Raw genomic sequence first — 25,271 nt, forward strand, 5'->3', positions numbered from 1 at the left:
CGAAGATCGCAAAATGTTGATGATACACGTCGATTAATTTACATATCGATGAGTGTTTATGTGAAACGTTGACACAAGGTAGTTGATCATTGCTTGGTAGGATACGGTCCATGAAATCACGTGTATTAAAGTCTACGTGGGATGTTGGGCGCTATCACCCCCACGCAGTCCCACGAGTACACCGAAATGTCTCGGTTAGCCGACTACTTTGTTGTGGTCGGCTACGACCACGAAAAAGAGAGTAAGTTCTTAATTTGTTGCAACGGTCGCGTTCTAAAATTACGCCAGTGTTTTCAATGTACATCCTTGATAAACATTTAGTATATGACAATAATTAATAGAGTAAAGTGTAACTCGTACAGCAACTTTTTAATAGTCCCTTAATTAAATGTACAATATTTAAGTGATCTTCTAAAAATGCATCAACATTCAATTTTTTACACATTTGCGTGTCAATGTTTGATATTTCTTTATTACTTTTTATTTGTATATTGCTTGTTTATCTTATAGTAAAAAAGTAATTAATGTTATTTATATTATATATATATATATATATATTGTTAATGTTTGTATATTTTATATGTATTTGTTTGTTTTATTACAGGAGGAGGAATAAGTAATGGAATTATTCTACAAAGATTTCCTGAAAAAGATTGGCCAGATACACCATTCATTGATGGAATAGAATGGGTAGGATTACATGTTTTCAAAGCAATATTTTTTTGTATTTACTTATGCACTTCTTTTATAGTTTTGCCAGCCACAAGGATGGGCTTTATCTACAGAAAGGCAGGAACCACGTTTTTTTGTATCTATTTTAACCGATATTGATGCAAATCGTCATTACTGTGCTTGTATGTGCTTTAACGAGACAGTGTCGATTGTGCCAAGTAAGCCCGTAGATGAAGAAGAAGATCCAGTAGATGGTGATAGTCGTTCATTGGTTAGAACAATACCCGCAATTGCACATCACAGCATTATGTATGCACCCAAATGTCTGGTGCTGGTTTCCAGACTTGATTACATTGAAACTTTTAGAGTATGTAAAATTTTGTTCATGTTAAACTTCTTTCGTACTGCACATGTATAGTTTGATGTTCCTGTTTCAGAATTGCCTTGGTATAATATACACTGTGTATGTAGAAAATCTTGGTATACCATTAGAAACTTTGGTAGGGAATATATTAGGTTGTATACAAGTACCACCTGCTGGTGGACCACAAGTACGATTCAGCATTGGCGCGGGTGACCGTCAAGCACTTCAACCTCCGATTAGTCCTTCTCTTCCGTTAACTCACACTAGTGTAAATCTTTTATTTCAACAATTAGGTAAAAATTTAATTTTAATATGTAATTGGAGTTGTTATGATTTCGTATTAATGATATTTTATTGTACAGGTATTCGTAGCGTATTAGTATTATTTTGCGCTGTTATGACAGAACATAAAATTCTTTTCCATTCTGCAAGTTATTCGCGGTTAACTGAAGGATGTCGTGCTCTTACCGCACTAATGTATCCATTTAGATACACTCACGTTTACATTCCTCTTTTACCAGCGGCTTTAGTTGAAGTACTAAGTACACCTACACCATTCATCATGGGTGTACATAGTTCATTAAAACATGAAGTTGCGGAACTTGTAAGATGTACTTTATACATTCCTAACATAGCTTTCTATTATACGATAATTATATTGTTACAATTGTTATATCTTTTTGTAGATGGATGTGATAGTTGCTGACTTAGACGGAGGTTCTATCATGGTTCCAGATGGAGTTTCACTTCCATTACTTCCAGAACCACTTCTTTCACAGACACAGGATGCATTATCTTTAGTATTGCAGCCAGAATTGATTTGTGCAGATTATGCCTTTCCACCACTTGCAACAAGAGCTCCTCATTCTCCTATGTTAGACAAAGAATTAAGAGCAGTTTTTATGAGAACATTTGCTCAATTATTACAAGGCTACAGAAGCTGTCTGACATTAATAAGAATTCATCCTAAGCCTGTTATAACATTTCACAAGGTTTTTATTATTGGTCATTTTCGCTTTTCAATGATATATAAAGATTATGCTTTAATAAAAGTTATATTTTTTTCATTTTTAGGCAGCTTTCTTAGGAGAACGAGGCTTAACTGATTGCGATTTTACAACTAGAGTTTTGGATTGCATGTTTTTTACTTCCTTTATTGCAGAAAGGGGACCACCGTGGAGAGCTTGTGATGTGTGGGATGAACTGTACAGCAATTTGAGTGATCAATTGAAGCAAGAAGCACAAGACCATAGTAAGCAATAATACTATTGTAATTAGCAACACTGGTATTAATGTTAAATTAATGAACATGTCATATACATCTACTATTATATAAATTTATAAATGATACTTCTAACGTATGTTATTACTAGGACTTATATTAACGCATATTCAAGAATTAGCACAACAATTATACACAAACGAAAATCCAAATCCTCAGCCATATGTACAAAAAATTTTGAAACCACCTGAAGGAGCATTTGCTAGAATACATCAACCACTTTTGCCACGCATCAATCCAGAGCAAGTTCAGGCAATTATAGATGAAGGTCTTGCCAAAAATAATCTCAAAGTTAGGTTTGTATCACGCATTGTTGATACATGTACTGTTACTTTTAAATATTAAAATGTTTAACTTTTAATTGTGTATAGATTATCATCCTTAAGGCCGTCACAACCGCGTATTGTACCTATGGGTCCACATATTTCATTTGTTCATGACACCAGACACTTGGTTAGCAATTCTGCACGTAGACTCGAAGTTCTTCGCAACTGTATAAATTGTATATTTGAAAATAAAATATCAGACGCTCGGAAAACTTTCCCGGCTGTACTAAGAACGTTGAAGAGCAAAGCCGCTCGATTAGCACTTTGCATGGAACTATCACAGCACGTTGTCGGAAACAAAGCGATGTTAGAACACCAACAATTTGATCTTGTGGTCCGATTAATGAATTGCGCGTTGCAAGATGATTCATCCATGGATGAACACGGTGTTGCTGCTGCACTCCTTCCTCTTGCAACAGCATTTTGCCGGAAACTTTGTACAGGAGTAATCCAGTTTGCATATACTTGCATTCAAGAACACCCTGTATGGCAAAATCAACAATTTTGGGAAGATGCGTTTTACTTGGATGTTCAAAAAGATATTAAACGATTATATCTTCCTGGAGAAAATTCTCCGCCACGGCTCATGAATGATGGTATCTTGAGTCCAATCAGCCCACGAGATGCTAAAGAATTTCCTTTCCGTGATCGCTACTCTATCTATCAAATTCAAGAACCGTCGGCTCTTGAAATAGCCGCTGAACAAATGAGGATTTGGCCGACGATTGATCCGGAGAAACAAAAAGAACTTATCGCGAGTGAAGAAAGTACCATGTACAGTCAGGCAATTCATTATGCGAATAGAATGGTGTATTTATTAGTTCCATTAGACATAGGAGCGAAAACTCATCGCCAAGATAACATTTATGACGACGAAAGAGCAAGTAATAGTATTACGAACAGTGTGGCAAGTGACAGCGGCGACGCAGAGTCCGGATTCGAAGAAACTGATCCTGGGGAAACTGGTTGTGCTGTTATTCGAATGGTTTCACGATTCGTAGATCGTGTTTGTACCGAAGGAGGTGTAAGTGCCGAGCACGTGAAATGTCTACATCAAATGGTTCCCGGCGTTGTTCACATGCATATTGAAACTCTTGAGGCTGTACATAGAGAAAGTAAGAGATTACCTCCAATACAAAAGCCTAAGATCTTAACACCTAATATGTTGCCTGGTGAGGAAATTATCATGGATGGACTACGCGTTTACCTTTTACCGGATGGGAGAGAAGAAAGCCCAGCAGGATTGCCAAAGATACCGCCACTCTTGCCAGCAGAGGGAGCAATATTCCTTACTAATTACAGAATTGTCTTTAAAGGAATACCTTGTGATCCATTTGCCTGTGAACAATTAGTAGTTCGCGCTTTTCCTGTAACATCCTTGACTAAGGAAAAACGAGTCGCTGTACAACACTTGGCGCATTTAGACCAGTGTTTGCAAGAAGGTCTTCAGCTACGGTCTTGTACTTTCCAGTTAATCAAATTAGCTTTTGACGAAGAAGTTACTCCTGAGAATATCGAAACCTTCAGAAAATTAGTTCACAAAGCTCGATATCCACCACATATTTTTCATCACTTTGCTTTCAACGGGCAGGTATTAGTGACTCAAACTGCGCATCATAAAGGAAAAGAAAAAAATGCTACTCTTAAGTAAGTCAACTTTTATTTCTCGTTATGCATCTATAACTTGTTTACCGTTATGCGTAACTATCATCTTCTTTCTCAGAGGATTTGCTAAAAAGACTCTACTAAAGACTGCGCGTAAGGCCGGTTTTAAGCCAAAGCAATCATCTAAAAGACAAAAGTATGTTTTACCGAATATGAATATGATTACCAATAACAAATTTATGACATCGCCTGGTCGAATGAGTTTACCAGTGACAGATAATAATGATTTAAGTCATGATGACGATCTTAGTGGTGAGTTCGAAATGAAATTTCTATCGATAAATTGTTTTAATATCTCAAGAGTTATTTATACACGAAATTTTTATAGTAGATGACTTCGAAATTCCGGGAATTGTAATTCAACCACAACCACCAACCGATGCAAAAACCTTAGAACGATTATCTGAACGTAGTTACGTAAGGGATTGGTATCGTTTAGGATTATATTCAAACGGCCTACATAGCAATCGTAGGAACGAACCGTTTCGGTTGTCGTCAGTGAACTGTGCCTACATGATTTGTAGAAGTTATCCCGCACTCCTTATAGTTCCTTCATCAATATCAGATGAAGGTATCCGGAGATTTTGTCGACTTTATAGACACAATAGAATTCCAGTTGTTACCTGGAGGCACCCAAGAACAAAGGCACTTCTTATTAGAGGAGCAGGTTATCATGGAAAGGGTGTTATTGGTATGTTAAAAGCTCATCCAGCATCTGCTGCCAATTTAAAAGGTATGACATTAGGAAATTGTTTTACAGGTTTCTATTTTGTTACAGTACTAACAATATTTTTTTTTCTTTGACAGCAACATCTTCAGAAACAACGTCATCCTTGGAACAAGAAAAATATATAATGGCTCTTGTAGCTGCAACTCCATTATCCGCCTTAAGACAAGGTTCTGCTTGGGGAATGTCCGATAGTTCACTCAGCATTGATTCTTTGTTACTAGCAGCTGAAGATCGTAATGCTACTCCTGAACAATCACGACGAAATCCATTTAATAAGGCCATTGGAACATTGAGGTATACATCTGGTTCGTATACACGTATGATATGAAAGAGGATACATTTAAATAATACGTATCCTATATATTTTACAGTTCATCAGGTGGTAAAGGTCCCAAGAATTTTGGACGTTGGGGTTCGTTGAAAGATAAGAGACATAATTCGCAAGCCTCTTTAACGTCAGTTCATCAGCGTGGTACTGTGAGACATTCTGCAGATTCGGATAGTGGTACAGAATGTGTTCATACATTCCAACGGGCTGCATTATATATTCTTGGTGAAAAAGCGCATATGAAAGTGAGATATTCTACTTTGAAATATTAAATGATGTTATCTTTTTATAATTGTGTTCTATTGATGTTCAAGGGCGTTAAAACAGAATCAGCACCGAAAACAGACTTTATTCCAGTGGAATATTATGACGCGAGACATACTAAAGCCGCATTTAAAAAACTCATGCGAGCTTGTATTCCTAGTTCTCTAAATATAGAACCCGAACAAAGTTTTTATAAGTACGTATATTTTATTAGAACGGAATATAATTTCCTATCATTATTAATTTCTATTATAGAGGACAGTATTTAGCAAATAATAATTTCAACGAATTTATGATTTCAGGTTAATTGAAACCTCGGAATGGTTACAGCAACTTCAAAATTTAATGCAGTTATCTGGAGCTGTTATTGATTTAATGGACGTGCAAGGCTCGTCGGTAGCCGTTTGTCTGGAACAGGGTTGGGATACTACAACCACAGTCTGTTCTGTTGCTCAAGTGTGTCTGGACCCACATTACAGAACTATCGATGGATTTCGAACTTTGATTGAGAAAGAGTGGCTTGGATTCGGCCACAGATTTGGACACAGAAGCAATCTTGCAGCGAATTCCCAAACCACAAACTTTACGCCCACTTTCCTTCAATTTCTTGATATAGTGCATCAAATCCAAAAGCAATTTCCATTAGCATTCGAATTTAACGAATATTATTTGAAGTTTTTGGCCTACCATTCCGTTTCTTGTCGTTTTCGTACATTTTTGTTGGACTGTGAATTCGATAGAGTGGAATGCGGAATCACTGCCGTAGAAGATAAAAGAGGGTCATTGACAAGTCATCATAAAGGAGTGGATACAGGAAGTGACGATGAAACCATTTATCCAGGTGGCAGATTAGCAGGGACAAATACAGGATGTAATCTTGGTCAAAGCATATTTGATTACATTGAGAAACAACATGCACGATGTCCATTGTTTTATAATTTTATGTATACGCCTAATACGGAGCACACGGTATTAAGACCTGTTTCACACTTACCGAGCCTTGATATCTGGCAGTACTATTTAGAAGAAGAATTGGCTCACGGACCCGCATACGACTTAGAAGTGTTGCAACAAGATTCACAGCAAGAAGAAGAGGCAGAAGCTGCTGATGGCGTTGTCAAGAGTAACCGTAAAGTAGTTACACAAGGGTAAGTTTAAATGTACTTAGATCACACCATTATTACATTAACATTAATGGATATTTCAGTTACGATGGTACAAGCACTATGATACCCGATCAATTTTCCTATCTTTTAGAAGAAATTCATAAACTAGAAACCGAGTTAGGTCATTTACCACAAAAATGGAAGGTTCTTTGGGATAAACTTGAACTGCCAAATACAGACTCACTGGCTGTCAGTAATCTATAATAAGTTCTTGAAATAATAAATATTTGTATTTAATGTAAAGTATTTTCCTTTTTCTTTAATACAGCGTCATGCGTCGTTTAGCACTACATTAGTTAGATATCATGGACGATTAATCCATAAACGTTCTACCTTAGAACTACTTCTCCGAGGAAAACTTGCTGGTGGAACTAATTCTGGAAATGATGGTTCCGTTTACGCACATCCTCATAGGTAATTATTCACTTACAATGTACTGCTAGTTGCGAGGCTCGCCTATTGTCTCACGCATTTATGGGTCTAGTAAATGACACGGCAAACGACCCCTTCTGCCTCTGTGCCGTCTCGTGTACCGCCTTACCAAAACAAATAGTAATTCTGTTTACTAAAGGGACAGACAACAATAGATGAAACAATTGTTATATTTCTATAGATTCGAAAGATTAGATTCAGCCACGCCAACTCATTGTGATGCTTGCTACGGTGTTTTATGGGGACCTGTAAAAGCTGGTTTACGATGTGTAGACTGCGGACATGTGTGTCATGATAAATGTGCTGATGCAGTACCAAAAAATTGCACAAAATATAAAGCAGTAACTGACAATTTACAAACGCATACACTCACAAGAAGCGGTGGTGATAACGGGAGCGTAAATTCAAGTACGAGTACTACGTTACTGATACAGTAATATGTTATGCATGCTAGATTTTATAGAGCAAATAATTTATAAATAAATAATCTATAGGTGTAGCAACGATACAAACTTCTTCACAACAATATTACGAGCAGTTCTCTAGCAATGTTGCAGAAAATAGAACACACGAAGGATATCTTTACAAGCGAGGTGCATTGCTTAAAGGTTGGAAACAGAGATGGTTTGTGTTAGATTCTATAAAGCACCAGTTGAGATATTACGATGCAATGGAAGATTCTCATTGTAAAGGATACATAGGTATGCAAAAAATATATAAAAGCATGGGACGTAATTATTAAACAATCAACGATTTATAAGTATTTGAAAATGATTTTATTTGTTTTACAGATCTAGCTGAAGTAGTGTCTGTGACACCAGCTGCGCCAATGCCAGGGCCACCAAAGAAAACAGACGATAAATCATTCTTTGATGTAAACATCAAATCAATTTTTCTATTGCTATACTGTTTAATTATAAAACAGAACTTAATCGATAATTCTATTTGCAGCTTCGTACAAACAGACGGACATATAATTTTTGCGCTGGTGATGCAGCAACTGCGCAGGAATGGATCGAAAAAGTTCAAGCGTGCTTACAATAGCTTGATTATGCCTCTAATTTAAAATGTGCAAGTGACTGATAGATTAAAACAGATTTTAATTTTGTTACATACTATTTTATAGTCTAATAGTACGTATCATAGACTGCAATAATTTTGCTTTAAATATTTTGAAACCAGCGGTCGTTGAACTGAGAACAGTATCATAAATTGAATGTGATGTACTCATATCTTTGATATAGCATTATTATATAAATGTATATTGTAATTATATAATTATGTTAAATCCGTATTATTTCAGCTGGAAGATGAAAGATCACTACATACTCAACTAAATGTTAAAATTCTTTTTTATTTTGTTTATTACGTTTTTAATTTTAAATGAATATATTATAAATTGTGCGTAAAATGTGTTGAAACGTTAAATGAATAATCTGCGAATTAATATTATATTGTCACTTTAATTTAATTACAAGCTTAGTCAAATAAGTCGCGATCTCGCTTGTTATGAATACGAAACGCGAACAAAAATGATATGTTTTCTCGTCAAATAATCTTGTAATATTTGTTCGATAATTCTGCTACGCTTATCAGTAAAACTGAAATTAAAAGAGATCTTGTATATTATTGATTATTTGTTAAAATTAGTCATACATTTGTAGTGTTTTAACTTTTTCTGCGAAATATGTTACTAATTTCTTATGCTTGTTAAGTGAACTTTTTTTCATTGAGACCAGATTACGTAAAAAAATAATGTGGATAAATTATATTTTATCACAGTTTATTTCGTACCCTGTTAATATCGTTACAAAATTTAAATAATAATACAAATAAACATTTTTAAATAATAAATACTAAAGTATACGTTTCTTTAGACTAATTTTAATTAATTTAATTTTGTTTTAATAGACATCAATCTACTTCGAACATATTTTAATTTATAATTTCATTTCAATAAATTTGATGTTAGTTTTGGCACAGACAAGATATAAGGATAGACATAATAACCAATGTAAAATTTTTACATGCTCTCGGGAATCACAGAACCCCTTACCATTTTTGTGTCACGCCCTGTTATATCGATTTAGGCTGGTTTTGTATAACAGCACTATAAGTGATAGGAATTAGAATCAAAAATATTGGATCACAAATTTAACATACAAGGTGTTTCGAAAACAGAGTGTCTAAATACTTTACTACCGTAAGGGGAACAAGTTAAACACCTCTGCTCTAGATAATAATTCCCATAAGCTGCAACGTCTGTAAGTAAATAAGCGCTTAATCGTATCTTAAGCTGTGTTTTGGTTTTATTAACCGCCGCGTGGACACCGTTATATGAACACCGAGTTGTCAAACTAAATCACACATCTTTTAAGGTTCTAGAGTAAACTTTTACCCTAGATATCCCTACACGGCTACTTACACGTATTGGAATATGTGCATTTAAGAAGACACGAACTATTAACATGGACTGGATGAATGTATGGATCCATTGCGAATGTTTAGTCCATGGTTGATGGGCGTTTCGCTTCAGACGCTGTCAATGTTCTGTCAACTAATAACTTTTTTTACAATTGTTGACTGTTTCAAACAATTGAGGTATTTCAAAACTAAACGTTTCTAAATTACAGTACTGTTTTATCGTTTAGATTACAGTAAATGTCAAGAATTAAAACCAGAATCTTATAATATAATATAAAAATATGTATATATTCGCATCTTTGACTATATATCATTATTCTATTACATTCTAATCATTTATTTTCTTAATTTTGATCTATAAAGGCTTAAATGATGTTTTCATTTGACTTAGAAATTCAGAAATTTTGTTCATTTCATAATCCTAGTTAGAGTTAGCAAAATGATACTATATATGTTGAACATTGATCCAATCATGGTTTGCTATATTGAAACCTTATTTAATTTGCTACACTCTTACACCCCACAATATATAATTGTCTTTTTTTAGATTATATACTGTATTACTTACTTTACAAAGTTGTAAAATATTTAAATAATTCAAGATGACAGATTCAAAGTATTTTACTACTACCAAAAAGGGTGAAATATTTGAACTTAAGTCAGAATTGAATAATGAGAAGAAAGAGAAAAAGAAAGAAGCTGTGAAGAAGGTAATTTAATTTTTATTAGTAAAGCTTTTTCATTAACAAAAATTAAAGATAAAATAACATGATATTTAATATGGTTTCATTCTCATCATTTTTATATGTGCATGTCATTAATATTTAATGAGCAATATAACGCAGCTAAAAGGTGATATATTTTTATAAATAAGGTAAGCAATAAAAATAATATTGCAAGTTCTTTTTTAATGTTTTATAATTTAACATGTTTACTTCCTGAAATCATAATTTTCATTTGTAATATCATTATTACTTATTTAACTTTACAACTACATAAACATCAAGTTAATAAATCTGTTTCATGCTGCACAAACAAAAGGATGATTGGAAGCTTTCAATCAAAATTTAATACTTCTAAAAATCTTATTAATATCTTTGTTTATTTATTGTGCGTTTTGTAATATTTTTCTAGGGAATTGATTTAATTAATACATTAATATTTTAAAACTTCGTTTCATAAAACTCAATACAAATTCCATTTACATTTTTATAATTTATTTAATCATAACAATGTCATTTATTGTTTTCTGAGTTTATATAATTGATAATTATTGTTCTTGTTATTATTATTATTGTTATTTTTATGATATTCTTGTAATCTTTGTGTTTCGCAAAGCAATTTCAACAGCTGTCAATTATTTAAGTATAATATTAATTATGTTTAGGTCATCGCTTCCATGACTGTGGGTAAAGATGTATCAGCGCTCTTCCCTGATGTAGTCAACTGTATGCAAACAGACAACTTGGAACTGAAAAAGCTAGTGTATTTGTACCTGATGAATTACGCCAAAAGTCAACCAGACATGGCCATCATGGCTGTCAACACATTTGTTAAGGTAATGTAACATAGAAACTTAATAAATGCTTATCATGTTTTATTAATGCACTTTTACCCTCTATATATTTTAATGACACTTGGATGACGTTAAGAATCTCTGTCTGCAAGGAGGCAAGCTGAAAAAGTTTTGCATAGAAATTCCCTTAAGTTTCATACATTTTTTTTTAAATAAATTTAACATTAATTTTACAGCCTGCCTCACATCGTGTACAGACCGTGCTTTGCAAATTACATCAGTTTGCACAGAGCTGTCTGCGTTATGGGACGGAATGTACCTTTTATTTTCTCTAAATGAACTGCTTATTTTTCAAAGGGCACGAGACTGGAATTTGGCTAAATAAAGTGCATTTCAGGTTATCTCACATTTAAGATTATAAAATACTTCATTCATATTTTTTCATTAATCTCTCGTGATTCTATTATATTATTATCACCAAATTCCAGTATCTCTTTCCAGTTTAGTTCAGCATCAGAAATAGGAATGGAATTATAACAATTGTAACACTTAGCGGAAAAATTACGAAAGATATGTAAAAAATTCAATAATATATATGTGTTAGTATTTTAATATTAATGCACTAGTATATTTTGTGCTATTTCTAAAAATGAAGCATGGAACTTTTTCTACAAGTCACAGAAATATTACATACAATAAAGCAGCTTGTAGAAATTTGTATAATAATGATACAGCTGACCTACTGAAAATAAAGATACAATTGGTCTTTAAAAAAATATGTTTAAAAAAACCTTGATGACAGAAAAAAAAATTTGTTCTCTAATCATAGTGTCTAATGTGTAAACAGCATGAACAAACCAATTCCTTAAATGTTCATTTCATATATGTATGACTGCATTATAAATTGCTGCTTGTACGCAGTGCATATTTACACTATATCTGCACGCAAAGTGTTTTATTCTTTTCAGAACTTTAGTGTTAATTAATAAGTGTAATCAGTGTTCAAATTAATATTTCTCAATGCAATTATCAAAAACGCATAGATGTACATTTATTAATGTTTAAATAGATAACATGTAACATATTTTTATGTGCATGATACTGAATTTAATGTGAAACTTACAATTTAATTTTCATTTGTAAATTATCATGAGAAACGAAAGAACTATAATAGAAATGAAAAAAGATATCTCGTGCTCTTTAAAAAATGATCAGTTCTGCATCACATAACATTAAATGGTTGATAAGTATAATATTTAACAATTAATCAAAATGGTGACGGTGACCAATTTGACCTTTTTCGTTCTGACACGCAAAAGGAGCTAGCGACATCTCCGATGATAAAGGTACCATACCACTTTCTACTTCGTTAAAATTCATGGGTTGAGATAGATAGTCACTGCTGTGACTAGACTTGAATCCCTGGCTTGCCCGATTTTTGCGCAGGATTGCGAGGACCCAAATCCGCTGATTCGCGCATTAGCAGTTCGTACAATGGGATGTATACGCGTGGACAAGATTACGGAGTACCTCTGTGAGCCACTGCGAAAATGCCTGAAGGATGAGGACCCATATGTTCGTAAGACTGCAGCTGTATGCGTGGCCAAGCTTTATGATATTAATGCAGCTTTAGTCGAGGATCAGGGATTTTTGGATCAATTGAAAGATCTTTTGTCAGACAGTAATCCCATGGTAAATAAATGTCTCAAGTTACGTATTAATATGAAATACGCATATATTTATCTTCCTATATAATTGTATTTAGGTTGTTGCAAATGCTGTAGCTGCTCTCTCCGAAATCAATGAAGCAAGTCCAAGCGGGCAACCTCTAGTCGAGATGAATGCTCAGACTATTAACAAATTATTAACAGCTCTCAATGAATGTACAGAATGGGGTCAGGTTTTCATTTTGGACTCACTGGCAAATTACTCGCCCAAAGACGAACGTGAAGCACAAAGTATCTGTGAACGAATTACTCCACGCTTAGCTCATGCTAATGCTGCAGTTGTTCTATCTGCTGTTAAGGTTACCTATCAACTATAAACTAGTACTTTATACAACGATAAACTTATACCACTTTTGCTCCAAATTGAAAAAGTACTTTTTTCATGTTTAGGTATTAATGAAATTAATGGAAATGTTACAATCAGAGTCTGATTTTGTTGGCACTTTAACGAAGAAATTAGCACCGCCACTTGTAACATTACTCAGTTCTGAACCGGAAGTTCAATACGTAGCATTAAGAAATATAAATCTTATTGTACAAAAACGCCCAGACATTTTAAAACATGAGATGAAAGTTTTCTTTGTCAAGTACAATGATCCAATTTATGTGAAACTTGAGAAATTGGACATTATGATTCGTTTAGCATCTCAAGCAAATATAGCTCAAGTTTTATCTGAGTTAAAAGAATATGCTACTGAAGTTGACGTAGACTTTGTTCGAAAAGCTGTAAGAGCTATCGGCCGTTGTGCCATCAAGGTTGAACCTTCGGCTGAACGATGTGTTTCAACACTATTGGATTTAATACAAACGAAAGTAAATTACGTCGTCCAAGAAGCAATTGTTGTTATAAAAGATATTTTCCGAAAATATCCAAATAAATATGAAAGTATCATTTCAACTCTTTGTGAAAATTTGGATACATTGGATGAACCAGAAGCGCGTGCTTCTATGATATGGATCATTGGAGAATATGCAGAACGTATTGATAATGCAGATGAACTTCTTGAAAGCTTCTTAGAGGGATTCCATGACGAAAACACACAAGTACAATTACAGTTGCTTACAGCAATCGTTAAACTGTTTCTTAAACGACCTACGGATACCCAAGAATTGGTTCAACAAGTTCTCAGCTTAGCTACACAGGATTCTGATAATCCTGATTTAAGAGATCGCGGATTTATCTATTGGCGTTTACTTAGTACTGATCCAGCAGCTGCCAAAGAAGTTGTGCTTGCTGAAAAACCACTAATTTCAGAAGAAACAGATCTTTTAGAACCAACATTATTGGACGAGTTGATATGTCATATTTCAAGTTTGGCATCGGTATATCATAAACCACCTACTGCTTTTGTCGAAGGTAGAGCAGCTGGTGCTAGAAAGTCATTACCAGCTAGAAGTAATTCAAGCGAAGATTCAGGACAACACGCGGCGCAACTTCACGCTCAAGTTATTCCTGCTCAGGATTCTCTAATAGGTGATCTGCTTAGTATGGATATTGGTAAGTACTTGTTAAAATATTATATTAATATTTTTGTACATCTTGTAAACTGTAGTTTACATTAACTCTTATAGGCGGACCATCCATGGTTACCTCAACTCCGACTCCTCAAGCAGGATTAGGTTTGGACTTATTAGGAGGTGGTCTGGATGGAATTTTAGGTGCTACTGACACAGCAAATAGTGCACCAGTAGTGTCTCAAAGTACTACCGGACTTCTTGGTGACATATTTGGCTTCAGCCAAGGACCTACCTCTTATATATTACCTAAAGTTAATTGGTTACCTGCAGAAAAAGGCAAAGGTCTTGATATATGGGGAACGTTCTCTAGGAAGTAAGCACTATCATTTAGACATATATTAAAGTATGATGAAAATAAATATTTATTAATATCTCTTTTAAACAGGAATGGACAGATTAGCATGGACATGACATTTACAAATAAAGCAATGCAACCAATGGGAGGTTTTGCAATACAATTGAATAAAAATAGTTTTGGTTTAACTCCTGCTGCGCCGTTGCAAGTACCAAGTCCTTTAAATCCTGGAGCTAGTGTAGAAACCAATATAATCTTATCTACAGCTGGCGCCGTGCAACGCATGGAACCTTTGAATAATCTTCAAGTTGCGATAAAAAATAATATCGATATATTTTATTTCGCTTGTATTGTACCCATGAATATATATTTCACAGAGGATGGGCAATTAGATAAAAGAGTGTTTCTTAATACATGGAAGGATATACCTGCTCAAAATGAGGTATTTTTCGTTTTCTTATATATTATATAATTAAATTTAGTATCATGTAATGCATATGAATAATAATGCCTACGAATTCATATTAATATTATAGGTACAGAATACATTGAAAGGAATAATGCTGACTGCAGATCAAGTTGTCCAAAAAATGCAACAGAACAATGTATTTACAATTGCCAAGAGGAATGTAGAAGGTCAAGATATGTTATATCAATCGCTTAAATTAACAAATAATGTTTGGGTATTAAATGAACTGAAAATTCAGCCAGGGAATACTGATGTTACAGTAAGTTCAAATTTAAATCCAAAATTTATCAATGATAAAATATTTTCTAATGTGGTTTTCAATTATTTTCTTTGTTATAGTTGTCTTTGAAATCACGTTCAGTGGAAGTAGCAGGAGGCATATTTGAAGCATATAATGCAATTTTACACTCATAAGTAGTAAATTAAGTCATTTCGAAATAAATTTATTCGGATTATCATGTGTCGCAACCATAATATTCGACGATTCGTTTAATACAAATCACTTACGTATTGCGCATATAATTTATCTCATTAATGGTTATGCAAACCGTTTGTTTATATTTTATTATAATCCTAAACAAATTTAAGATACTGTTAAATTAGTCATAAAAGACCTGGATGTAAAATCGAAATAAAGACAAATTATGTTAATGTTATTTATATATTTATTGTATATTTAGAGATATAGAAATGCACATTTTAGTTTTATGAATATTAATAAAATACTTGTTCCCTCTTACACAAGATTACGTATTACAAGTAAAAATAGGATGCGGTAAGAAGAGAAAAATAAATATGTAGTAATTATGTTTATTTCTTGAATATAAAGAGAAATGTGTACATTATGTTGTCTTAACCATTGTTACATTAGCACTGGACCTTCCTTCTGAAGGAACAACCTTCAGTTAATCGTGCTTTGCCACCTGTAGATCTGCAGAGTATCGTACGACAGCCATCACATTCTACTGATATTTGTGCATGTGAAAAAATGGTTTTGATGGCGTAACATCCAGGACATTTAACATCCATAAAATAACTGTTTGGTTTTTGCACAAGCCTCTTCAATTTATGTTTCTTCTTTTCTTCAGCTGGACTTGGATGAAGGAAATCTTTAGCAAGCGGCATTCTATAAAAATCAACAAAATAATATTCAATTAGACACAATTTTACAGACATATAAAAAACATTAAATTTTCCAAATAGATAATACATTCACAATATTTCATGTTTGCGCAATATTGCACAATCAAATATTGCAATATGTATTAATAAAATAAAATAATAAGTACTTCTTACTTAATTTCAAAAGAGAGATATTAACTGAAGATGAAGATAAGGATTTAATAATGTGTAATATTGTAACAATTTAAGAAGTTATAATATAAATTATATTGCACTTATAGTTAAAATGTATATTTGCAATTATATTTATATGAATGCATATATGCAAACACTGAACATAATAACAGGGAGCAAGAGATATTGTAAATTATAAGTAATATAGTCTGAGAAAATCATTTATGTATACAAAATCATTAAACGAAGTAACACATGAAATGATGCATATACAATGCAATGCATGACATGAGATTTGAGAAATGTCAATGAATTGAGCAATCTATAGGATTCAAATGTATTGTTAAATTGTATTATAATTTACGTAAAAAAATAAGATAAGATTGCAATAATTGCACACTTTATTCTTTAGTATGAAATACAATATCAATGTGCAACTAGAAGCCGTACCGATATGTACGAATATGACAAACTTTAGAAAAAATAAATGCATTTTTTCATTATGTTCATAAACATTACATGTTATTATTTAATTATATGTGTTTACTTACGTGATTACGGTTTTATTTTCCTTTAAATTCAACAATTACACTCTTAACCACGTGCTCGCGTAACAACGTTATGAACTGAAAAGGACAATTCCCGACAGATTTCATACCACTAAAATCCCTACTAGTAATTTACTGTAGGCAACTCATTAAGTTTATATTACCAAATCAATATTAAGACTTATGGTGAAAAAAACATGTGTTATTATTGGCGACGCAATATTTTTAGCACTGTTAAGGCTCATTTATTTACCGAATTTCTCTTTGTTACAAGTACGATACTTTATTTTTATGGATAAAAAATTGTTTTTTTTTTCAAACTTGCAAGTCACTTTTATACAGGTATAAATGTAAACCTAGAACTTGTTTTAAATACCTTTTTTAATTACATGTCTAATAATAATTCGCCAAATTTAACTACAGATAAATAAATATTTGAATAATAAACAAATATATTCATTATTTAATATTTTCTTCGAATATGTATTTTGGATTAAAGTATATTTTCTCAAGAGTAAACCTGATATTAAATATTTCCACTTTTGTTCTTTTGGAAATATTTAATATTGAGAATTAGTTATTTTGGCGCTGCAATCAAAAGCGGATGTCAACATAAAAGCACGTCTAATATGCATATGGTTTTAGACTCTAAACTTCATAAGCCATTTTGTGCATTGTTGAAGCAGCTGTGCAAAAATATTACTTATCATTTCGGAACGAAATGTCAAAACTTGGCTGATTGCTGATATCAAATATATGCATTTTTGATGTGAACGTGTGATCATCGTACAACGTCACGATCCTAAATTATTATTGTATACGCAATCAAGAGTCATCTACAGATTTTGTGAAACAAAGAACTTTTCAATATCTTTTATTAACCTTGGCCTGGTCGTCATAACAGTAAGTATCGTCTTCCGAGGAAGTTAAAAATAGTTCGGTTTAGTGAAAGGTCTGTCGCACTTATGAAATAGTTTTTCAAACTGAAATGTTATTCGATCTGTATAAGATACCAAGTTTCGTAATATAACGTTTAGTTTTTATCTCTTACGAAACTCTCGAACCTGCTTCCTGGTTCTCGAAACGTCACTTTAATATTCCACCTGAAGAGATACAAACGTTCGTGAATATACGCAGTTACTAATATACTTTATTGAAAGTGAAGAAAGTAGAATTACGTTTCATACATTCGTATTTCATTATGAACATTTGGTAACCTATTATTTTCAGATTATGATTGAGAAAGAATGCGTGCAATATGTGTAAAGTAAAAGTCACTGTATAAAACTATATAATCAAAATAAACTGAAGGCAAAATTTCACCAATGGTTCTGGTATACCTTACATTTATACGCTAAATTAAATAACGATGTAAGAGGTATAGTGAGATGCATCTGCCTTCCGTTGGTCCATTAAATTGAAAACAGTGTTGATCCTGTGTATTATTGTGGTTAGTACAATAATCTTTATTGATCATTTATGTTTATAAACAAGATTTATGTAATATTATAAATTAGAAAACTTTGTTAATGTTTAAAGATGTAGAAAAAATACAAGAATATATTAGATACTGGTTTATATTGTTCTGGAACAAATGTATAATAAATAATTGATGTTATATACATTTCTCTGTTAGAAAGAAAATATGTACTTAATCTAGTAAATTAGATATTGTGTAGAATATTTTTTAACAAAAATTAATAATGTATTAGAATATTTAACATTAAAAAACTTAAAAGTTTTAGAGTTTAATTTCTGATGTTCATTATTTCAGTACACATTATTTTGAAAGTTTAAACTTGCCACAATGGGTAACGGGCAACAAAATTATAGTCAAACATGTGTTAGTACATGGATGGAAAAAATGAGTAAAGGAATACTATCAGGTATTCATTTTAAAGAACATTGGAGAATTTGGGTTCCAAAAATATATAGCCCAATACGAAACAGCAATTGTTTAGACTGGTACATCGATGAAGAAAATGCACAAAAAATGTTGTTTTATACACTAGAAGAATTCATCTGTAATGGAGATCCACAACTTATTTTAAAACAACTAAGTCAAATGGATAGTAATATTTGTGGCAAAGTATTTAAGATGGGAGAGCCTACATACAGTTGCAGAGAATGTTGTATGGACTTCACTTGTGTTTTGTGTGTGGATTGTTTTAAACAATCAGCTCATCGCAATCATAAATATAAAATGGGCACATCTGGTGGTGGAGGATGTTGTGATTGTGGAGATGTTGAAGCTTGGAAAAGAGATCCATTTTGTAACATACATTTAGCCGGAACTCAGGCTAAAGAATCTGGTGGAAACAAGCTACCTGGTGATGTTGCAGAAAGAGCAGTGATAACTTTTGAAGCAGTTCTGAGGTATTGCTATGAAATGTTATCTTTAGAACACACGAGCGTACCTCATGATTTGGGAATCAAAGAAAATGAAGATGATTCTTTGTCACTTTTGTCTACTTCAGACTCTTATTGTACAGTCCTATTTAATAATGAGACACATACATTTGATCAGGTAATTAATACACTTACACGTGTTATGAAATGCTTGCAAAGAGAAGCAGTAGAATTTGTAACAAATATCGATAGAGAAGGTAGAGCTGTTGTGAAGTGTTCTAGGTTTAAAATTTGTGAGGATTTGAAACACGGCATTGAAAGATTTACTGTAAGACATAGCAGCCGGGCACTAAAAGTTCTTGTGGTTCATGCTCATGTAATTGCTCATCAAACATTTGCTATGAAACTCTTAAATTGGCTACAACAATTTATAAGTCTCTGCGAAGATTTCAGAGTGCTCTTCAGTAATGTTGCACTAAATACAAAATTACCTGATATTTCCGTTGTAGAAGGTATGCTCATGAGAGATTCACAGCTGTGGAAATCTGCTAGAACAGCATGGCATAGATTATTTATGTCTGGTATGCTTATGGAATATGAAAGCAAGAAAGCTCTAGCAATTGTTTTCACTAATAATTATGGAACAGTTATGAAGGATTTCATAAGGGATGATCATGATCATTCGTTTTCTATTGTTTCACTTTCTGTGCAATTGTTTACTGTTCCAACACTGGCACATTACCTCATTGCACATCATGATGTATTATTTATCTTGTTGAATACATTTATTTCTGAAAGTTCACGAAGATGCAATGCTGCAGGAAAGTTAGAATTTGAAAGAGATCCTCCACATTCTTCTTTTAGAAGAGCACAACAAATACTTCATGATTTACGGTACTTGCTAAGTACCAAACCTGATGTTTGGACAGATGATCTAAGAAAAGGATTTTTACAAGGTCTTTCACTTTTATTGACTTTGTTTTGCAGTATGCAATGTATGGACGCTGTGCTGAGACAAGTTGGCCAGCATGTGGAATATGAACCTGAATGGGAATCTGCTTTTAATTTACATGTTAGACTATCTCCTGTTATGACACTTGCTCTACAATGGTGCGGATCGGATCGAGTTGTTTTAATAAAAGCTTTTAGATTAGTTTTAAAAAAATTATATGAACAGACGGGGTCTGAATTTGGTCCAACACAAGTAAGAGAATTGGCAGATCATAGTGCAACATGTCTTCAATATGACGTATCATCTGAACCAGTGTCTATACACCTTCCACTCTCCAGATTTTTAGCTGGTCTTTTTTTGTATCTTGAAAAACATAATTTACATTTTCAATGTGAAGAATTTATTAATCAAACAAAACCAACACCAGAGCAAATCATAGAACCTGTGCTAGCTGCTCAAGTAATGATTTCACAGGCGCATGCCGGTATGTGGAGGAGAAATGGATATTCTTTGGTGAATCAATTGTATTTTTACCATAATGTAAAATGTCGTTCAGAAATGTTAGACACAGATATTATTTTACTTCAAGCTGGGGCATCTCTGATAGAAAGTAATGAATTTTTGATTCACGTTTTAAATAAATACAATCTTTTACATTGGGCAAATTCAGATTTTGAAACTAATGCTTTGAAAAATCCTGGAGAAGATAGTATTAGACAAACTATTAATTTAGTTGAAGAGTTTCTAGAACTTTTGATAACAATAATTGGAGAAAGATACGTACCCGGAGTTGGGCAAGTTACTGCTGATGATCGTTTGAAGAAAGATATAATTCAACAACTCTGCATTAAACCTCTTTCTCATTCAGAACTTAGTAAAGCGTTACCAGATGATCCAAACATAGAAATGGGAATGGAAAAAATAATCCTCGAAGTTGCAGATTTTAAGAAACCTTCTCAAGCATCAGGTGGAAAAGCAGTGTATCAATTGAAACCAGAATTCTATTCAGAGTATAATGTTTTCTTCTATCATTACACTAAAGAGGAATTAAGTAAATCTGAAGAAGTACAGCGAAAACGACGGAAAGCCTTGGGAGAATTAGAATGTTGTCCACCTCCTAAACTTCCTAGACTGTCAGAAGTGTTTAGTTTAGTAACAAATTTACTGCAGTGCGATGTTATGTTACATATTATGAAAACTGTATTGGAAAGAGCACTTAATTTTATGGCTCGCAGTTTCTCAGAGCCACAAGTACATAAAGTTTTACACCTTATTGGATATGCTCTTCAAGAACAAGAATCTGGGTATTATCCTTTTCTTATATTTACCGCAAGGGCTGCAAAATGGAACATTTTTAAATTATTGGAAGATTTATATAACAGTCCACGCATAGAGGCGCATAAAGACTTACTAACGTGGGTTTTACGAAAATATAGAGAAGTTACTGGTAATACTATAGAGGATAATAATGTACCAGCCGTAGTTCAGACAGAACCCATGAATGACAGTGAAGGTAATAAAAATGATAAACAATGGAGAACACAAATGGCAGCCCAGAAACGTGCAAAAATAATGGCACAAATGGCTGCTATGCAGAAACATTTTATGAAAAAGAATGCTGAGCTGTTTGAAGAAGCTGGTTTAGATGCTAATAAGTCCAATGATCGGGGTTCTGCTATAGACTTGAATGAATGTTTCCAAAAAACACCTGTTGCCATTGGTATTGGACAAACGGCGAGAATGTGTGAAGAGAAAACTTATACTTGCATCTTATGTCAGGAAAATCAAACTGTAACAGCAGCTGGTCCAGCAATGGTATTAGCTGCGTGTGTTCAACAGTCTACAGTATTATGTCAATATAGAGGGGATTCACCTAATGAACCAGACCCATTGTATCTTTCTGCAAAGTTAGGCGCATCACCGCATACTAGTACATGTGGTCACGTGATGCATGTAAATTGTTGGCAAAATTACTTTAATAACGTCCTTATTAAAGAGAATAGGAGACCGTTCCGCTTACGGCAACCTGCAAGTTTTGACGTGGAAAAAAATGAGTATCTTTGTCCACTTTGCGAGTGTCTTAGTAATACTATCTTACCTCTCTTACCACCTTTAGGGATATTACAACCGACACCTCAAAATCAGCCCCAACTTGATTTTAGTACATGGTTAGAAGGTTTAAGGCTAACAGAATCTGAATTAAGATATTCTAATCGTCGATTCTATACAAATGCTGAATCCCAAGATGCTCAAGCTATGGAAGAAAATAATCCCTGGAAGCAAGAACCACATGGCTGCCCTCCAATTGTTTTTCCTCAAACACATACAAATCCAGTAGAAGCTTTAGAATCAATGTATGGCCATCCTGGCCCAACAATCTCTGATGATTTGGTATCAATGATACAACATTTTGCACAAGCAACATATACAATAGGTTGTGAAACAGAATCACGTGAAAATGACCTTACAGTTCCATTGTCAGTATGGAAATCAACAGCATACACTATTCATGCCATAGAATTTCTTCTACGCGATATGGATAAACCATTATTAGGTGCTTTATCATCTAGACAGAGGGATAGTTTAGAAGGTCTTGCTAGAATTTCAGCTATTTTGGGATCTACATGTACGGCTAATCTCGGTACAAATTTGACATGGGCAAATAAAGATAATATTGGAAATCATGCCCTTTCCTACATAACAATGTTATTAAAGAATCCACCTGATTCAGCAAGTATCTTAGATTGCGATTCATTTGGATTACTTGTTTCTTTAATTAATTCTCTCCCAAATCTCTTCAATACAAAGGAAGATACACCACCACTTGTCGTTACAGGTGGAATATGTGACTTTTACGCTTTACAACTTGTGTTTCTGTCTCTTATCGTGAGAATATTATTAACGTCAGATTTTAATGAAGGAATGGATACGGAAGGGCAAGAAACGACTGAAAATACATCTGCAGAATCCATCCTCACATTGGTTCAAGCTTTAAGCGTTAATATTGACACGCAAACAGTTTCTGAAATTTGGAGGCGGATTAAGGAAGCTTGTATGCCTTTCCTTAGATGTTGTGCTCTATACTTTCATTATGTAACCGATGTTCCAGCTCCAGAAGAATTAACTAAAGTAGAAGGAGCTACATATGAAAATATTTGTGCATATTTGGGTTTACCCACAACATGTGATGAATTAGTGAAGCCAAATTTAGATGTAATTCTGAGATTGATAAGTGTTTGGAAAAATCATCCCATTGTTCAGATGCATTTGGCTGGTGCTAGTGCAGTCATAGTATTTAAAGAACCTTTGAAAGTTAATAAATTGGTCGAGCTTCCAGAAGATTATAGTGAACTGATAAATATGACATCATCATTCACATGTTCCAATAATGAACAAGAGCACTTGAAAAATCCAACAATGTGCCTGGTCTGTGGAGAAATGTTATGTTCTCAAAGTTACTGTTGTCAGCATCAACTGAACAAAATGACGGTTGGAGCGTGTACATATCACGCTAGCACATGTAGTGCAGGAGTTGGAATATTTTTGCATATACGAAAATGTGAAATCATCTTCTTGAGAAGTCCAAATCGAGGATCGTTTGCTTGTCCACCTTATCTTGACGAATACGGGGAAACGGATCAAGGTTTACGAAGAGGAAATCCACTTCGACTGTGTCATGAAAAATACAGGCAGTTGAATCAAATGTGGTTGGGACATGGAATATATGAATCTATGTCAAGGGCTATTGAATCTTCAAATACTCTTATGTTGATACGATGGCACCGTCTATAACCATCTTAGGATTTCCTATGCAATCTAGCCTGGACATTTAGTTAAAAATACTAAATCTATACTTAGCATAAGCTACTATAGCAGCTAACATTATGACTGTTAATTAAACTGTTTGATCATCATAAAGATCTGATAAAATTATTTATTTTGAGAATACAGTGCGGATGGCTTTGTATATTTAAAACGATTGGATGTTATTCCCGTTGTGATGTCGTTTTAGATTATTTCAGAGTTTACGGAATTTTCTATTATCATTGTGTAAATTAAATATAAATTTCTTTATAATTATTAACAAAATGTTGTACGAACTTTGTTGCTTGTAGAAATTAGTTTTTAATGTCATTCAACTCATTGTCACATTGTTTAAAGAATTTTAGGATTGTATGATTAACTCAAGTTATATAAATGAAAGACTTTTATGTCTCATTTTAAAATAATATTACTTAATATTAATTTTCTTACTATTTTACACAAGTAGTATAGGTGACATTAAAAAAGTTTCAACATATAAACTGAATACGTAACATTGATACTTGGATATATTAATAGTAATTGAAAAATTTTGGTTTTAGAAATCTGTAAACAGTAAGATATATCGTACGAGCGTAAAGAAAAAAAAAACATAAATATTTAAATAATTTTTAAAAATTAAAATAAATAATGTGACATGATATTTGTTTTCTCATTGCTAGTCTTTTAGTTCAATATAACTGAAATAATTAAATATTTAAATGAAGAATACTTCTTACATAATACTAACATTTTTATATTCATTAGATTAGTTTTTTGCTTTTAATACAGCATTGTATTTAATTATGTGCTGTACATAGTTTAACTTAAGATTATTTACATTTATATATAGGTTTATAACATCAGAAAGCTATGTAAATAATAATAAATATATCCATTTAACAAGTTTAAATATCTTTACATTGCTACAAAAATATGTATACTTCATAGTCTTGTTTATGTATGATACATTTTGATAAACAATAATATTGGATATTTATAATGGAATAATTACATGTATAATATTTTTAAAAAAAGTAATTTCATCTATTTTAAATGATTAAAAATAGAATGCAGTGATATTTTAAACAATTTTACACGGTTTTTATACCCGAAATATTTTCAGTTTTACATAAAAAATAACCTT

The 25,271-nt window shown here is 33.0% G+C and overlaps 4 protein-coding genes across 7 annotated transcripts; 3 read left to right on the forward strand and 1 right to left on the reverse strand.

Annotated features, from left to right (window-relative positions):
* Positions 1-94: 94 nt before the first annotated feature.
* Positions 95-8,865, forward strand: Sbf (SET domain binding factor). 2 transcript variants are annotated; one of them, XM_031979057.2, is made up of 21 exons: positions 95-241; positions 605-690; positions 752-1,039; positions 1,110-1,329; positions 1,399-1,640; positions 1,723-2,028; positions 2,111-2,288; positions 2,410-2,614; positions 2,690-4,291; positions 4,368-4,561; positions 4,638-5,042; positions 5,117-5,333; positions 5,411-5,612; positions 5,682-5,827; positions 5,934-6,779; positions 6,839-6,986; positions 7,066-7,211; positions 7,411-7,637; positions 7,724-7,930; positions 8,021-8,103; positions 8,181-8,865. In XM_031979057.2, exons 1-21 carry the CDS (start codon positions 142-144, stop codon positions 8,271-8,273), a joined length of 6,141 nt encoding a protein of 2,046 aa, XP_031834917.1. In that variant the 5' UTR covers positions 95-141; the 3' UTR covers positions 8,274-8,865. The 2 variants fall into 2 exon arrangements, with proteins under 2 accessions (XP_031834917.1, XP_031834918.1); XM_031979058.2 differs by having other exon boundaries at positions 4,641-5,042.
* A 796-nt stretch (positions 8,866-9,661) lies between these two features.
* On the forward strand, positions 9,662-16,214 carry AP-1-2beta (adaptor protein complex 1/2, beta subunit). 2 transcript variants are annotated; one of them, XM_031978709.2, is made up of 11 exons: positions 9,662-9,830; positions 10,201-10,363; positions 11,041-11,211; positions 12,489-12,515; positions 12,616-12,861; positions 12,935-13,195; positions 13,287-14,394; positions 14,469-14,727; positions 14,800-15,151; positions 15,246-15,437; positions 15,518-16,214. In XM_031978709.2, exons 2-11 carry the CDS (start codon positions 10,256-10,258, stop codon positions 15,590-15,592), a joined length of 2,799 nt encoding a protein of 932 aa, XP_031834569.1. In that variant the 5' UTR covers positions 9,662-9,830; positions 10,201-10,255; the 3' UTR covers positions 15,593-16,214. The 2 variants fall into 2 exon arrangements, with proteins under 2 accessions (XP_031834569.1, XP_031834570.1); XM_031978710.2 differs by lacking the exon at positions 12,489-12,515.
* RpS27 (ribosomal protein S27) lies at positions 15,973-17,196 on the reverse strand. The gene is made up of 2 exons (XM_031978711.2): positions 17,026-17,196; positions 15,973-16,304 (listed from the first exon to the last, which is right to left on the reverse strand). The coding sequence occupies exon 2, from the start codon at positions 16,301-16,303 to the stop codon at positions 16,046-16,048; it is 258 nt and encodes an 85-aa protein (XP_031834571.1). The 5' UTR covers position 16,304; positions 17,026-17,196; the 3' UTR covers positions 15,973-16,045.
* Positions 17,197-17,626: 430 nt separating this feature from the next.
* On the forward strand, positions 17,627-25,001 carry Ubr1 (Ubr1 ubiquitin ligase). 2 transcript variants are annotated; one of them, XM_031978707.2, is made up of 3 exons: positions 17,627-17,925; positions 18,253-18,472; positions 18,797-25,001. In XM_031978707.2, the coding sequence occupies exon 3, from the start codon at positions 18,830-18,832 to the stop codon at positions 24,113-24,115; it is 5,286 nt and encodes a 1,761-aa protein (XP_031834567.1). In that variant the 5' UTR covers positions 17,627-17,925; positions 18,253-18,472; positions 18,797-18,829; the 3' UTR covers positions 24,116-25,001. The 2 variants fall into 2 exon arrangements, with proteins under 2 accessions (XP_031834567.1, XP_031834568.1); XM_031978708.2 differs by lacking the exon at positions 17,627-17,925 and adding an exon at positions 17,932-18,141.
* Positions 25,002-25,271: the final 270 nt, after the last annotated feature.

Source organism: Nomia melanderi, chromosome 6 (assembly GCF_051020985.1).
Source record: "Nomia melanderi isolate GNS246 chromosome 6, iyNomMela1, whole genome shotgun sequence".
In the NCBI taxonomy this organism is placed as follows: Eukaryota; Metazoa; Arthropoda; class Insecta; order Hymenoptera; family Halictidae; genus Nomia; species Nomia melanderi.